Consider the following 15,829-nt stretch of genomic DNA (forward strand, 5'->3'; position numbering starts at 1 on the left):
ACAGTATTAGGTTTTCAGAGTCTGTAAATATTCGTAATTTCTCAGCTGTGTGTTGTTAATCATCTCCTGTGAGAATTCAGGAGCGTGAATTTGAATTTAGTTCCAGGTGTGCTTGTAGACAAGGCTAGCCCTGCTCAATTCCCTTTTGACCTGGGGAAATGAAAAAGGAGATGGATATGATGGTAATCGTATTTCCTACTCTCACATTATTCCGTACTGGAACTTCTATGCATTAATCACGCTGTGCCACTGCACTTAAGGTAGTGGAACCTTTGGTCTTTTGAATTGCTGTGTAATGACAAAATGTGATGTGCTGCAATTTCACATGTGCTGCAGCACTTCTGCTCCCTCGGAAGTATACATAAACTCAAAGAAGAAAAAAATATGACTTGACATGGCGTAGCTGCTAGAACATAGACCAGTTCTGCCAATTACTGCTTTTGCAGAAATGGCAATTTTTACTTCTAGCTTCAAACTTTGTGTTACTTTGGTTTGTGTTTTCTAGTGCTACATGTTTCACATGTATGTTGGAGTGCGTGCAGGTGGAGGCATCGGTGATGAAATAGAGGATCCAGCAGGAGATGAATATGAAATCTATCGGATTATCTTTGATATCACTTTCTTCTTCTTTGTGATTGTCATCCTGCTGGCGATTATACAAGGTATGCGTTCGTAGCCTATGGTGAGAATGAAAGCGTATTTAGTGTACACAAATCTTAGTTCTACAGTCATCCTACCTACCTAAGATTCAACCAGGTCACCAGGGCAGATCATACAGCACAGGTTTATGTAGTAAACCACACCGAGCTGGCTTTGTGCATATGCTGTTCTTCCCACTCTCTGTATAAGCAACAAGCTCTACCTGCGTCAATTGGAAACAGAGAAAAAGCTGCTTGCCGTGAGAGTACTGATTTTGCTATGGTTTCTGTCTTCTCATTGCCCCATTTCAAATCCTCCTGTAAATGATCAGCAAGAGAAGTGATTAGAAGGAATGTTGTGGTATACCTTAAAATAGCCTTTCAGCATGACCCATATCCTGTGTAAGCTTAGCTAGACAAAATCATTAGCTTTACTTACACTGCCCCTCCTGCCAGGATCTAATGATTTTGACTCTGAAATCTTCACGTTGTGGTAGTGGTGTGAGAATGCAAACATAGCTTTAAGGTGTTAAACCTTTTCTTACCCGAAAACCTCTGTTTGACCTGCTTACTTGAATAACTTCAATGAGTAAATGAAGATACCCACTATGAAAGAGCTTCAGTATGCCCTGGATAATGACAATGGGAAGTTAGTCAGCATCAGGCTAGGACAGTTCTCTCTTTGAGAGACACTTGGGCTGACTCTGTAACTGTTGTATTCTGGATACTGGGTACTGAATTTTGGGAAGTCAAGTTTTTTTCTATCATGTTTCTGGTAATTATGTTTGTTATAAATATGATTGCTTAAGGAACTTAAAAGCCCTACCTGTATACTTAGTGTATCTTCACAAGATTGTCAAGAATGCCTGGATCTTCTTTTATTAAAGACTGTACAAAGTAGCAGAAGTAAATACTTAGTTTTGGAAAAACATGAAGATTTTGTTAGGTTCACTTGCTGTTGTAAATAGTGATACTTTATTGCTTTATATAAGCTAACAGTTAAGTTATGATGATTTTGACACTAATAAGGATGCCTTCTGACCTCCTATGAGGAAGTTTAGAAGGCAGCTCAGAGCTTGTGGTGAATTGTTCACAACTCTTACTCGAGCAGCAGGTTGTTTTAAAGAGGCTGGGGGGCAGACTTTCTTAGAGCCTGAAGTAGCATATTTCCTACTGGTTGTTTATTCATTTTGTGACTAGCTGAAGAGGAGAGGCCATAACTGTCAAACTTTAAGTATAATTCTTAGGTTGTTTTCGTCAGTTTTACAGAACAGTAGTGCCACTGATGATGGTGGAGTTGGTCTTTTTTTGTATCAGTGTAAGTGGAGGGAGAATCATAGAGAATTTCAAGTCTGGACCACTGACCCTGCAGTGGTTTTTCTTCTTCCTTTTTGTACCTCCCTGAAATGATCTTCTGCTTCTGTAGAGCTCTCATAATGGAACTTCATTATTAAATGACAGCCGTAATGAAAGCAGGGTGCACAGAACTCTGGGCCTCTTTGCATCGCACCGTGTAATAAATCCCTGTTTTATTAAGTGTAGAGTATTATTATTTTTATATTTTTATAGTAAAGTCATGTAAAATCATGTTTGTATGTATTATGTAAGGACCAGGGTTAAAGAATTGTAAATAAAACAGAAGTCTGCTTGTCCTATTTTTTTTTTTTTTTTGTGTAAGTCTAACTGGTTCTGCTGGCCATTTTCATTGGCTTATTCATTTTCCTTCATGTATTTAGTTGTTATTGTGGTTTTTGAGACATATATTGACTTCTCCTAGTCCTGGACAAGATTCTCATTTGATACTCTCGTCAGAGTTCTGTTCTTTAATTAACGATCATTTTAACTTAAACCCTAGGTTTAATTATTGATGCTTTTGGTGAGTTAAGAGATCAGCAAGAGCAAGTCAAGGAAGATATGGAGGTAAGAAGTTTTAACATCCAGTTGCTGGACTGTTTCCTATTTTCGGGTTTCCAGAATATCTGTTTAAAATCAAAATGTGATACAGCTAGTGGATACTTTTTTAAACTAATAGGAGAACAAGTGCTTCTGTAGTGGGTCCAATATCATACGATGTACTGGACAAGATTCTGCTCTCATACGTCAGTACATGAGATGGAAATTGTAATTGAAAAAGAACTTTTTTGACTGATTTTTTTATACTTATTATATCATAAAAGCTTATGTAAGCATTTCTGTTAGTGTGTTCTTCAGGCATTTTTATGAAGAGAAAACTCTGGGTTACATCTGGGTTCTGAATAGCATTTACTACTCTACGTTCCCTCCTGTGAGAGAAGCGTGCTGTACTTGGGCAGGTGCTACCTGTTACATTTTATGGGATAGAAAAACAGTTTGTCATAACTGATACTCTGCTGTGAACATATTTTCAATCTGTTTGCGCGTTCCATTTTTGTTTATTTTTTTTAATACCTCCAGATAATGTGGCCCGCTTTTTGCTGTCAGTCATAAATTAACAGAAAATTAGACAGAAACCCTAATTTATTTTCTCAGAACTTTTTAAAGTTTATAGTAATGTCTTTATTTTCATCTTCGCAAACAAAAACAAAAGTCTGTGTCCATTTCTGTATATTTTAATGAATTTCATATTTAAATCTTGTGGACCTTTAGACTACAGGCTTCTTACACGGACTATTAACACCATCATGTTACGGTTCATCTCACACAAAATTTTCTTTTGTGAATCTGTGTGTGCAAGTATCCTGTACATGCTAGTTTTCTATTCTATCATTTAAATATAACTCTCAGAATTCAGAAAAGTGTCAAGAAGCTACTGTGCTACGTCATCTAAACTAAGAGCATATTAAATTTCAGCTGAGTAAACACAACTGCCGTTGATGTAAAGATTGATATAGAGTACAGTGACCGCTACTTATGGTGTTCAAGGAAGAAAAATTGCTTTCAGCTTTGACTGTTTCATGGTATTCCTTCTCATAACACCTGTTTACTTATGGGTGCCAAAGATTTTTTTTTTCTTTTCTTTTTTTTTTTAAAGAGCAAAAAGTAATTCTGATGGCGGTTAAAGTTTTATTCAAGATTTTTCACTGACGCTTCCAACCTCAGTCCCTAAAGGAAGAGCCTTTTTGTTTGACACACATTAAGCATGATGTATGGCAATTTCCAAGAAAAATGTTGCATTCTTACTGAGCTTTTCTCCTGGAGGTGCGAAGTCATGCGTAGTGTTGAAGTGTTCTGTATTCTTCATTCTTTCAGACAAAATGCTTTATCTGTGGAATAGGAAATGACTACTTTGATACAGTGCCCCATGGCTTTGAAACACACACACTACAGGAGCACAACTTGGCCAATTATCTGTAAGTAGAGTAAAAATGAACTCCTTGCTCACTCATGACCCTTACAGCGCCTGCAAGTATCTAATCAGCTCTGTTGTATAAGGAAGATTGAGTCCTGTTTGACTTTTATGTGCACTTTTATATGCACTTATGTTGTCTGAACGAACAAGTGAAGGAAGGAGGAAGACTTTCTTTTTCTCCTTTTTTTGATGGGATTCAGGAGAAAGAAAATTTCTGTTGTTAGGAAAGCTGTTGTGACTTAGGGAAGAGATACAATTCTGTGGAGTCGGGAGCAGAGAACGAACAGATTTTGTCACCCTGTTTCCTATTTGATTTAGTGTTTTGCGGAGTTTCATGAAGTTCTTGAAAGTGAATATTCAGAAATATACTTTTTATGTCTAACTATATAATTGATGTGTTCCATTAATTCTTTATAAAGGGCATCAAACAGATCTCTTCTGCCTTTCGCAGACGTAACATAGGAGAGCCATTGCTAGTTGTCGGTCACAGCAGACCGAAACCTGGCCAAAAGACCTCTTATTAGTGTTTATGATTTTCTCAGATTTTCATTGTCCAGGGTAGGAAGTTTTTTAGTAGCTGGACATCTACTTCAGACGGAATATTTTTCAGGGTCTCCGGAAGAATGAGTGAGCAGTTTTATTCCCATTTCTAAAAATAAGATTGGAGAGAGAGATGATACTTACTAAGAGCAGCTAGTACCTTTATGCTGCAGTGCAAGGGTTTAAACTAGATGGTTGTTGTGCCAGGGATGTAAATATCATGTCCTAGGAAAATTTGCCTCATGTTTCATATGATTTAAAAGATTAAATTCTTAGAGTTTGGTAGCTGAATTCTTACAAAGAACTACAGAAACAATGTGTTATAGCATACTTATCCTAACTGCATTATCCCAAGAAAATATTTTTAAGTCTTTAATAATGAGTGAGATTTTGAAATCATCGTTTACTGTGTGTCAGAGATCTCAAACCCCCCAAGCCCAATACATTTTAAAAATTACAAACTTTTTTCTGTTCACGTGGATTTTGAGTTACATATGCTAGTAAAATATCCCCATTCTACGAGATGGGTAAGAGAAATCTTTTAATCGTCTTCAGTATGTCTTATTCATTTAAAAAAAAAAGTTCCAGTGACTCTTCCTTAGCATTGTCTGTCCACCTCCAAGTTAGTTTTCTAGGGTAAGAAAATGTCTAGGATAATTTTCAGATTAGAAAGTTTAGAAAATCTTCACTCAAGCTCAGTAGCTACCTACTGTAAATCAAATTGAATCTCTTGCATTTTGGCATACTATTCATTGAACGATGAGTAAATAAAGGTGTCAGGAAATTATGTTTAGTATATCTAGGAATGCTATCATAAGTATTCTAGAACGTGTAAATTCAAGAACAGCATTATATTGCTGTACGCAACATACTCAAAAATACGCATTCATCTAGGGGTTGTCTAATGCTTCCAAATTCTATATTCATAATAAGTATTTCTTTGCTTGTAGGTTTTTTCTGATGTATCTTATTAACAAAGATGAAACAGAGCATACGGGGCAGGTAAGTGAACAAGCCTATGACTGTCAACAGGTATTAAAAAAGACTAATTCTTAAAATCATTCAGGCTTGGCAAAACTAAGTGTGTTCTAATACATAGCTCCCTATATGGTAAGTGACTTAATTCTCATTGTTCTAAACAATTATTTGGACTTTGGTTGCCTACCATTTGAATGAGCATCTATTCTGCAGTACTTTCTATTCCTATTCTTAAAGTATGACTCCCCCAAAATATAAATAGAAACTGTAAACAAAAATGAGAAACAAAACATTTAAGTGTCCCATGAAAGCAAGACTGTTCACTTCTCCCTGTTGATTCTCTTTTTTATATTCTTTATGCTTTGTATTATCCATCAGTTATACGAGATTTTAAGTCTACATTTTCAAATAGCTTCTCTTTTTTTATTATGCATCTGTGAAAGGCATAGTGCCGATGTTTTTGCCCATCTGAAATGTAGAGGTTTAGTCCACATGAAAGAGCTTGTGCATATATTTGAAATGAAATCCGTGAGAATAATTTTCCCAAGAGTTTTCTTCTTCACCGTTCATTGTTCTTTTAAACTTCTAATGCTTCCTTCAGCTTCCTTTAGAAGTAGAAAATGTAACAAATTTAGAGACTAGTGGATTTTCTAGTGAGAGCCTTGCAACTGAACTGAGTACACGTTTACATGTTGGCGCTCAGAAAGTCCGCAAATGAAAGCATCATATACATAGTCACAGATTTCCGTCACGGGGATGATGTGCTATGCATTTATGCAAGTTGCTCTTTTTGAACTCTAGTGTGTGCACTGGGCAGCTGTAATCACATTCCCTGCATAAATTTTCTCAGCTATGTGAAGTAAAAGATTTTATTTCCTTTGTTATTTTTGAATATCCATCTTTCCTTTGAGAATTTCATATTAAACAAGATTTAAAATTTTGTATTGCTTTTTAATGCACAATATTGCAGCATTTGTGTTTACTTTTTTACTTGGCATGTTATGTATGTAGTCTCACTATATTCACTGAAGCCAGAGAGTGTTTTCTGCTGATTACTCAGTTTTGATACTAAAATTTAAATTTCATTTAATTTGAAAGTTTAGAGAGTACTTCATACTACATAAGTTGTGTAACAGATGTTCCTTCTTACATGAGATTTGTATAATAAAAAGCACACTTAAGTGTAGAAGCTAAAATGGAAATAATGCTGCTCTTATTTCATGCGTGGCATGTTTTGAAATGACTAATAGAGAAATTCAGTCAAATTTCTATGAACGTAAATATTCTACTTAGATTGCTATTTGGTCTTGTGACGAGCTTTTATTGAGCTTTACAATGTTCCTGGGTGTGAAACAGCCAACTAAACTATCTGGTCCTCTTCTATGTGTTTCTCTAGTGCTTTTGACTAGGTGACAAAAATCAAAAAGCTACTCTAAACTGAACAAAATAATTTACATGATTTGTAGGTTGTTATACAGCAAACTGATATGAACAGAATCAGAAAAGTGCAACAGTATATAAATCAAAAAAGAAAAAAAAAGACATGCTTGATACTTTCTCATTGAATCAAGTTAATTATTTACATTTTGGTTCTTGCAGGAATCCTATGTATGGAAAATGTATCAAGAACGATGCTGGGAGTTTTTCCCTGCTGGTGATTGCTTCCGGAAACAATATGAAGACCAGCTAAACTAAGCAGAGATGAGGATTTCCACTTGAAAATATATGTCCATCTATTGCCCAGCTCTGTTGGGAACATCTGAAAGATTTCTTAAATTCCCAAAGCTATATGCTTTTTGGAGCACCAAAGCTCTGTTTTTAATGACCTGACTGCGCTTTTATTTTCTTGTGTATTTGCTTTGAGAACACTGGAGTAAAGAACAATGAAAAATAACAGCAACTCTGGAAAACAAACCCACCACACTCTCTCTCTCTCTCTCTCTCTCTCTCACACACACACACACACACACACACACACACACACAAAGTATCTGTATACATAAGATGTACACATAAAAAGAGACTTAAGACAGCTTATTTCTGAAACTGCCAGATGACGCCCTTGTCTATGAGATCACACATGGGGTGGCATGGTAGCAACACTCATTCAATCTGTTTATTTCATCATCCTGGAAGGAACTATATGTAGTTCACGGAGCACTGTAAAAGATTGTTGTGGACACTAAGCTGTGGGGAAATAGTGCCTTACTATATGTGGGTTGAGCTATGCAGAAGATGAGTGCATGGTGACATCTTTTTTTTTTTCTCTTTATATTCTCCCTTTCCTCCAAATTAATATTTATTTTGTGTTCTTGGTAGGTTTGGGAGGAAGGGATTTGAATGTGCACATCTTTTTAATAAGACTGGAGTGTCTCAGGACGAGAGTAGGTTATTCTCATCAAGATAATTTCACGTTTACCTTCCTCTTTAGCTCTAGTTCTTATTTTGGTAATGCTCTGATGCAACACTGCAACTTTATGAAATCTTTGTAAGAGAACAAGACGACTGCAAAAAACACTTTAACAAGAAATGTTTCGTTGCATGTTTATTATGCAAGTTTAAAACAATCAAAAAAACCAACCTTCAGAGGCAAGTTGATCAACATGAGAAAAACATTCACAATAATATATCCATAAGTAATAAAGTGTTGTGGGCTTTATTGTACATTTGGAATGAGTGTCATCAGCCAACAATGTATATGTTATGAATTTGACAGTAGCTATGATTTCTTTTATTTTTCTTTCTTTCATTTCTGCCACCTGTGATCGATAGTAGAGTTGAAGATTTTCTTGTTAAATTATTTTTTAAAATCAAAGCTGAAGCAATATCCATTCAGGGATTCCATCAGTTGCATCATGAAACACCAATGATGTGTACATCACTCCATTTTGAGTTCTTTTCAATTGTAATGCCAATCTTTACAAATAAAAAGACAGATTCAGAATGGAAGCTGGTTTTGGTAGCATTTGAGATCTTTCTTATGGAGTATTTTTATTAATCCCTGAGTTACATACACCCACTTCAAAACAAGATTAAGCTACTGTTTCCTATAATGAAAGATGATTTTTTTTCTCCTAGACGTCATTATTTCTGTCTCTCCACCTCATTTTCTTACAGCTCACAACTTTATCATAAAAGAAACCGGCTATGCCAATATTCAGATATAAGTAAGAAACATTGTAACAAAGGAAATAATCTTTTAGAAAATAATAATGCTAAAATATTCTAACCTAGATTTTTATTTCATCTGAGTATGAATATTGGTACTCTGGAATTGGGACCCTGATCAGATTCTGGTTTAAAATTCTCTCAAATTCTGGACCCCTTGAAGCTAGAGTGCGGGGTGGGGGCTGGCAATGGTGAGAGGGGCACGAGGCAGGCACTGCAGCCTCAGTTTGTTTTCACATTTAACCCCCATCCAGGTGGGAATGTGCATTCTGGCCTTGTTTCCTCCCTGTTTGGCAGGGCTCCATAGAACAGTTTTGATCGGCTTTTCTTGGGTGTTGCATGTTTGATCTAGAAATCAGAGATGGCAATAACATCCCTTTTTAGGTGTATGTCATGAGAAGAGTTTTCCCATGACACGCACACATACACACACATCTTTTGTTGTTGCAGATTTTACTGAGAAATATTTAACTAATGATTCTGACTGACGTTTAAAGACCTCTTTATTTTGAAAACAAATTCAAATGGCCTTAGTAGGCAAACATGGGAATAAAATAGCATGTTTCTTGAACCTCAGCTTCCATATCACGTGACTTCTAAAGCGTCTGTGCTGTTGGATCCAATATTCTTTATGAAGAATATATGCAAAGCCACACTTACTTAAACATTATAGTCTTTCAGGATGAGATCTACTGATTTTCTGGTGAGATAAACATTTCCTGTTAAGTATAAAAAATGTTCTTTTGTGGGATGACATTAATTATAGCTTTCACAGAAGCAAGTTATTTCCTACAGCTAGGAACTCGTTCATTACAGTTTGCAAGATCACTACTGAAAATGGATGCAGACATGAGGGGAACTGGCTCTGGTAGACCCTCAGCCCCTGGCTGGGCTCTCCTCTGCAGAATGGCTATGGACTTCCTGTGACTCCCTGAAAGTTTGCATATTGTGTTTACTTCACAGCACAAAACTTGTTACTATTCAGGCAATTCACATACTGTATGATGCAGAAAGTGGTATCCAAGCTAATACTGCTTGCTTTGTTTTAGATTTATGTGACGCGTAAGACAATTCTTTGGGTTTGTTAAAAAATTACTAAATTTGTTGTGACAAAATTAATTTCTTAGAATTTTAGTGGATAAGCTTCTGAAAGAGCACGTTATAAAACAGTCACTAAAATAAGCAAGTTGTTCATATGGACACAGCCAGCTAATACAGACACTTCACTGTTTTTATAGATACATTAAAAGAAATGAACATTGACATGAATGTTCTGTAAGCTAGCACAATGTACAAGAGCAGGTAATAGCATGCCACATGAAAAACATGGCAGTTTTGAGTCTAATAAATTCAATTATAGTGCTTACGTACTCAATGTTTAAGATATAGTTATACTTATGCTAATTCTTTTTTTCAGCTGTTGCCTGAGATTAATTTACAGATTGTGACAGTAAAACTGTAATTTTCAGGAGGAACTCTTACTCTTTATTAAAGCTATTGGAGCTTTGGCTGTTTACCTCTGAAAGTCGAGCATAAAGAAAACTATTAGCTCTAAAATGTGGTGAATATATCCTAGTGTATTCATGTTAATCTCAGCAAAGAAACCAAGGAATGAATAGCAATGGAAAAACAAAGTAAAATGAAATAGTAGTTGAGCTGTGGTTGAATTATGAAAGTTGAATTACCTATTCTTTCTTATCTATAATCCCACTTAGAATTGAATTGCTTAGGGAAAAAACCCTCACATTTTTTAGATCTGCTTCTAGTATTCTGTCTTTCTTTCCACTAAAAGTCTATGTTTTTACTGAGAGAATCGCAGAGATGTGAGGACGAGAAGGGCCACTCATTTAATATCCTTGGGCCATGTATTACTGTTAAGACTGATCCCTGCATCTTGGCCACTAACTTGGCAAACTATTTTTCTCCTTCAGTCTTTCTTCTTAAGTCATAGCCGCTTTCATTTACATATCTATTTGCTTCTTTTTCAATTTCCTTTAGTTTTTCCATAACCATACTAAACCATAGAGATTTAGTTGAAAATAGAAAATCAAATTAGATCATTTTACAGTCACTGATATTCTTATTGTAGATTTATAAAATATTTAAATGCATGAATCCATTTTTATGCCAGATTTGTTTGCAACTACATCAGTTACTCACTTCTTCCTTCTTATGCGTAGTCTGGATTAGGATTTTGTCTGTAATCTGCATGCTATTTTAACTGTATCTGTGCAATTTGTTCTTTCTAGTTTTCTTCATAGTAATCTCTTTGTTATGCATATTGGTTTAGGCAAAAAGATGTGCCTGTCTTATGTGGTAAAGGTGATGGTTTTCAGCAGTTGTTGAAGACATCTGGCAGCCAAGCAGCACCATTCTACTGTGCAAATGGACATCAAAAATTGAGACAATTTTTGATATGCACAGCTTTCTTTTATAATAATATAGCCATGGGCTGATCTGCAGTTGGAAAGTTTTGAGTTATATAGTTGGGTGCTAGGTAGGAAGATTTGAACTAAAGTTCATCTGAAAAATGTTTTTAAATTTCTGAAATTTAAATAAAAAAACACACTGCAACAAATCACAACAAACCAAAGGACTTAGTGTTCTATCAGTCCATGGTGTAAATGCTGCAGGTTCACATGCAAGATGTAATTGTCTACTGTGTTCCTCATTAGGAATTGCAGTTATTTAGACTGGTACATCTCTTCTATTAGGAATATGTTAAATAATGATAACTTTTAGAACACCAAAAGGTGACCAAATAGTGCTGAATCATGTGATTCGAGATTTGAAATGAATAAAAAGATCCTAATGAATTCTTCCATATGTACTGCTAGTGTCGTGAGAAGGAAGCAGCGTGAGTTGAATGCATTAGAAAAAACAGAAGAACCCAGGGAGAAGTGGAGCATAGAAAGTACTGAAGTAAAAGAATAAACAGACAAATGAAAAAAATAGCATGAGAAATAATATGAAAGAGAAGGGTAAAATAATTTGTAGGGGAACAGACGAGGAGGCTTTGTGCATATTAAGTTTTTTTGAAGTACATTCTTTTTTATTGCTTTTTTGCCCACTGGTAAGTTACCGCTGCATAAAATCCCGTAAGTTCTATTTCATTCCAAAGATTTTTTCCCTTTTTAATCAATTTTTCCTTTTTTAATCAATTAAATAGCTAGCACAAAATGCCCAATACATATACAACTAAACACAGATTTTGCCTTTCTAACCTGCACAGTATTGTGATGAAATGTTAAATGGAAAGAGTAGGCTATTTTGAAGTATGAAGGTTGTTTGTTGGACAGAAATAATAGTCTTTTATATCTCTAAGGGTATGGTTCCATGTTCTGTTTTTCTGCATCAGAGCCAAACTGAAGCTGTTCTTGGTCCTCCTATAACCAGCTGCTCAATACTGCCTTACATTTTTCTCGCAGTTGCATTTTATGGTTTTGGGTAAACCATCAAACGCAGTAAACCAGATTAAGTAAGTTCTGGTTTTTCAACGGGGCAGCAAATGCTCTTACAGGCAGTGCCAATGAGGAGAGGAGTGGAAATTGGCAAGGACTAAGCATGAATACAAAAGAACACATAAAATGCATATTATATAGTTATTTTTTCAATAGACATTCTCTTCAGAGATACTCTAAATTTCTTTCAATCTTTAGTTTGCTTCCAGCTCAAGAGAATACTTTAGACTTACACAAAGTAACTGACCTGCTGAATGATCAGGAGAAGAATGAAACAAGAACACTGATGGCATCTACACTGATGGCATCTGAATTCCATAGCTGGAAGAGAATTTGTATATTAATAGATTTTCTTTAAAAAGAAAATTGTTCCCCCTCTTTTCAGAAGATGGAAGAAGAGAGTAGGATTACAATTCTGTGACGAGTGAAGTTCAGACATTTTTTCCTCCCAGTTAGAGCATCTGGAAACTTTTCGTGTATGTGGTGACTATGACAACATCACTTAGATGTCTTTGACACGTGCCTTGAACACCCAAGTTACTGAATGTGTCTCTCTTGCAGCTACAAAATGAAGCTATTTTGGGACAGGTGATCTGCAGTACTGTGATACTTCTCCTAATGCCAGTAGTCCTATATTCCTGTATATTTCAATAGGGGAAAATATTATTACGTGGAACTGTTTTAGAAGCAGCAGTTAGGTTGCACTTTTTGATAGTGGTTTCAAAACTCAGAAGAGAGGATACGTATGGTTCAGTCACTCCTGGAAGACCCAGGGCTTGTAGGAAGTCATTGAGGATCTCAGAATAACTGAAGCCTGGATCTCCTAATTTTGGCATGCCTCTGTTCACCTAACCATTGGAATACATTTCTGTCAGGGTGTACTTAATATTCTTTAATAATTAAATAAACAACCTTTTAAATATAGCACAATTAATTCTGTTTATTCTAATTAAGATGCACTCAATCTATGAATAAACTTTAAGGATCTTTTTTTCCTTCCTGCTCTTGAATTGCTCGCCTTTTGAGATATGTTAGAGCAATGCTCTATGAATTGCTCTAAAATTAGGCATCAGCCAAAATCGTTCGTGCTCGCTTCTCTTTCAACAACTGTCATGCTGAAGTCTTGAAAGTCCTGCATCCTCGTCTTCCATAACGCATGGTGGCAGCAGGCAGAATTCAGCAAAGTATGAGGTTTGCTTTACTTTAGCATGTCATAATTATGTCAATAGAAAGCCATATTTTCTGTCTGGAAAAACATCTTGCTCAGTGGGTTAAATATAAATGCAGCATGCCATGAAAATAAATGGAGGGGGGAGGGGGAAGGGGACTGAACTGTTTCTCACTAGATAGATGATTGCTTCATCTAGACAGGACTTGATAAGAAAGGAGTTTTTATTTACCGCATTGGCTCAGATATATGGATTTCGTGCTTTGGTTTCATGTTTGAGAAAATTCCTAATGCGGTTAATCATGACTGGAGCACTTCATAAATATTGATATCAATGTGAAGTTTTGTACCTTTCATCCAAACTGTGAAATTTCTTTCAATAGCTTTTGTTTGTTTGTTTGTTTTCTGCAAGTTCTTTCTGAGCAAGCCATGTGGTAGACCTGAAGATTTTGTAAAGAAAGACAGCTATATGGAAGTAACTTAATTTGAATGGGAAATGCTGCTGAAAACTAACATCACTGTGTTACAGATGAGTATGCATTGTAAGAAAGGTGGATAATTTAATTTTGAATGTTTATAGAATGTTACTATGATTAAGTAAACAGTGAAGTTAGGTAGTATCCATGAATATTAAACTCCTTAAAGAGTGCCGCGTAAGTGGTACAATGTTATGAAGACAACACAGGCATCTTGCTTTCTGCCTTTTAAGGAATGGAAAGACAAAATGAAAAGACTTGAAATAATTTTAAATATTGCAAAATCTACTAGTGAGTAAAAGTTGCTATGAATGAGCTGAAAGAAGTAAAGGTCCATGGTTTGCTGTAGTATTTCTTTAGAGATTAATAAATAGCATCAATTGTGAAGAAAATGTTATCCTCAGCTTTGCGCCATACCATGCCTGGAGTGCAAATCAAAATGAAGGTGGCAGAATGGATAATAAATGGCTTAACCAGTGGCATCCAATGAGTTTGCTATTCCATCCGGTGGTGGCATGCCCAAACTAGATTGAGTGCATCCAATTCTTCAGGAGTCCTTCCCCGTCTACCTCAGTGCCAGGGAAAGGATGACTGACAACTATCCATCTGTGTTGTTTCAGTTGCATTATTGGCTCTGTCCCCTGGCAGCAGACTGCATACTGCAGCAACTACTGATGCACAGACACTTGCAGACGTTTCCTCATGAGAAGAAATTAAAGTTAAATTAATTAGTTAGTTGCTCCGTGCTCACAGCGAGGCATATCCTTGTATCATCTAGTCTGTCCTATTCGAAGGAAAGAATAGCATTCCCAGATAACGAGGAAATAAACTAGTGGTATGATTGGAGAACAGGACAGGAAGCTTGATTTTGACTCCCTTCAAACAAGAAAAACTATCAAATACTAAGTGAAATATTAAAGGTATTTTAAGTAGCTTAAATTAGAATTAAGTAGCTTATTAGAATAAGTCGCCTCAAAGATTTGATTTAACTACTGGGCAGTTTTAAAGTGCTTCAGAACATTACCCTAAGATGTTAATAAGCCAAGTTGTTGCTATAGAATATTAATAAAATGTTAAAACCTAAAACTGAATGTTTAAGAATTTTAAATTTTAAAATGGCTATTTAGAAGGATTATTATCCTTGATACTCATTCATGTGTCCTACTTTAAGCCAATTCAAGTGATAAGCACTATGGTTATATGGTATGATCTTTCTGTGGAGCACAGTGTTTTAGAAAATAGTGATTTATAGTATTCTAAACACATCTAGAAAAAACCTTAGCTGTTTAAATAGCTGCAGCATAACGGCATGAGCATGGGACAGGAAATTTAGATACTAAATTTCATTTCTTCACTGGTTCTGTATGCTTGGACAAGTGCAGAATTATATAGTACTGTAAAGATAATCATTCTCAAAATTTGCATGTCTCTGGGTCACCCTTTAAAGGTGATCTTTCTTTTCATTATTCTTGGCTGTAACCAGGCATGAGATAAAAGCAAGTTTGTTTTCTATTTGCTCAAAAGCCTGTCCTATATCAATATGTTTATGTTATATAATATGCAGTACTTGGAAGCAATTACATAAAAAATTCAAAATTCTGGAATATTTCAGAGAAAAATGTAATATAATTTTCTTAGCTATTAGTCTTTTTGCAATTTAGGAAGGCTATATCTTCTCATTTAAATTTTGCTTCTACAGACATTAATAAAGACTCCTTCAGATGAACTCTGGAGAGTCACAGACTATTATGGCTCGCATCCAGATAGAAATGATTCTTTTTATCTTTCTTCCAAATCTTCACCTCTCTGTATGACACTTAACATGGAAATGGAAGGCACATATAACCTAATTAGAGAATGTAATTAGTACAGAGTGCTCGTGGAAAGCTCTAAAGTTTATGTTCTATAAAATTATTGTTTGTATATTCTTCACAAAACTGATGTATAATCACCTGTGGTCATAAATACAGGACATTTGAAAGAAATCCTTGTGCAGTTTTCAATTGCAGTAGCCTTTTATCTGGAGTGATTTGATTAAAGGAAAAAGAGTCAAGATAGCTATTGTGCTTGCA

General features: G+C 35.6%; 1 protein-coding gene across 9 annotated transcripts in view; it reads left to right on the forward strand.

Moving 5' to 3' along the window:
- Positions 1 to 8,430, forward strand: part of RYR2 (ryanodine receptor 2) — a 469,316-nt gene extending 460,886 nt beyond the window's left edge. For all 9 annotated transcript variants that reach the window (XM_068939250.1, XM_068939252.1, XM_068939253.1 and 6 more), the window contains 5 exons: positions 506 to 662; positions 2,494 to 2,558; positions 3,867 to 3,967; positions 5,457 to 5,508; positions 7,084 to 8,430. In XM_068939250.1, coding sequence (XP_068795351.1) covers positions 506 to 662; positions 2,494 to 2,558; positions 3,867 to 3,967; positions 5,457 to 5,508; positions 7,084 to 7,179 — 471 coding nt within the window. In that variant the 3' untranslated portion in view covers positions 7,180 to 8,430. The remainder of the gene's footprint in view (positions 1 to 505; positions 663 to 2,493; positions 2,559 to 3,866; positions 3,968 to 5,456; positions 5,509 to 7,083) is intronic.
- Positions 8,431 to 15,829: the final 7,399 nt, after the last annotated feature.

Source organism: Struthio camelus, chromosome 3 (assembly GCF_040807025.1).
Source record: "Struthio camelus isolate bStrCam1 chromosome 3, bStrCam1.hap1, whole genome shotgun sequence".
Lineage (NCBI taxonomy): Eukaryota > Metazoa > Chordata > Aves > Struthioniformes > Struthionidae > Struthio > Struthio camelus.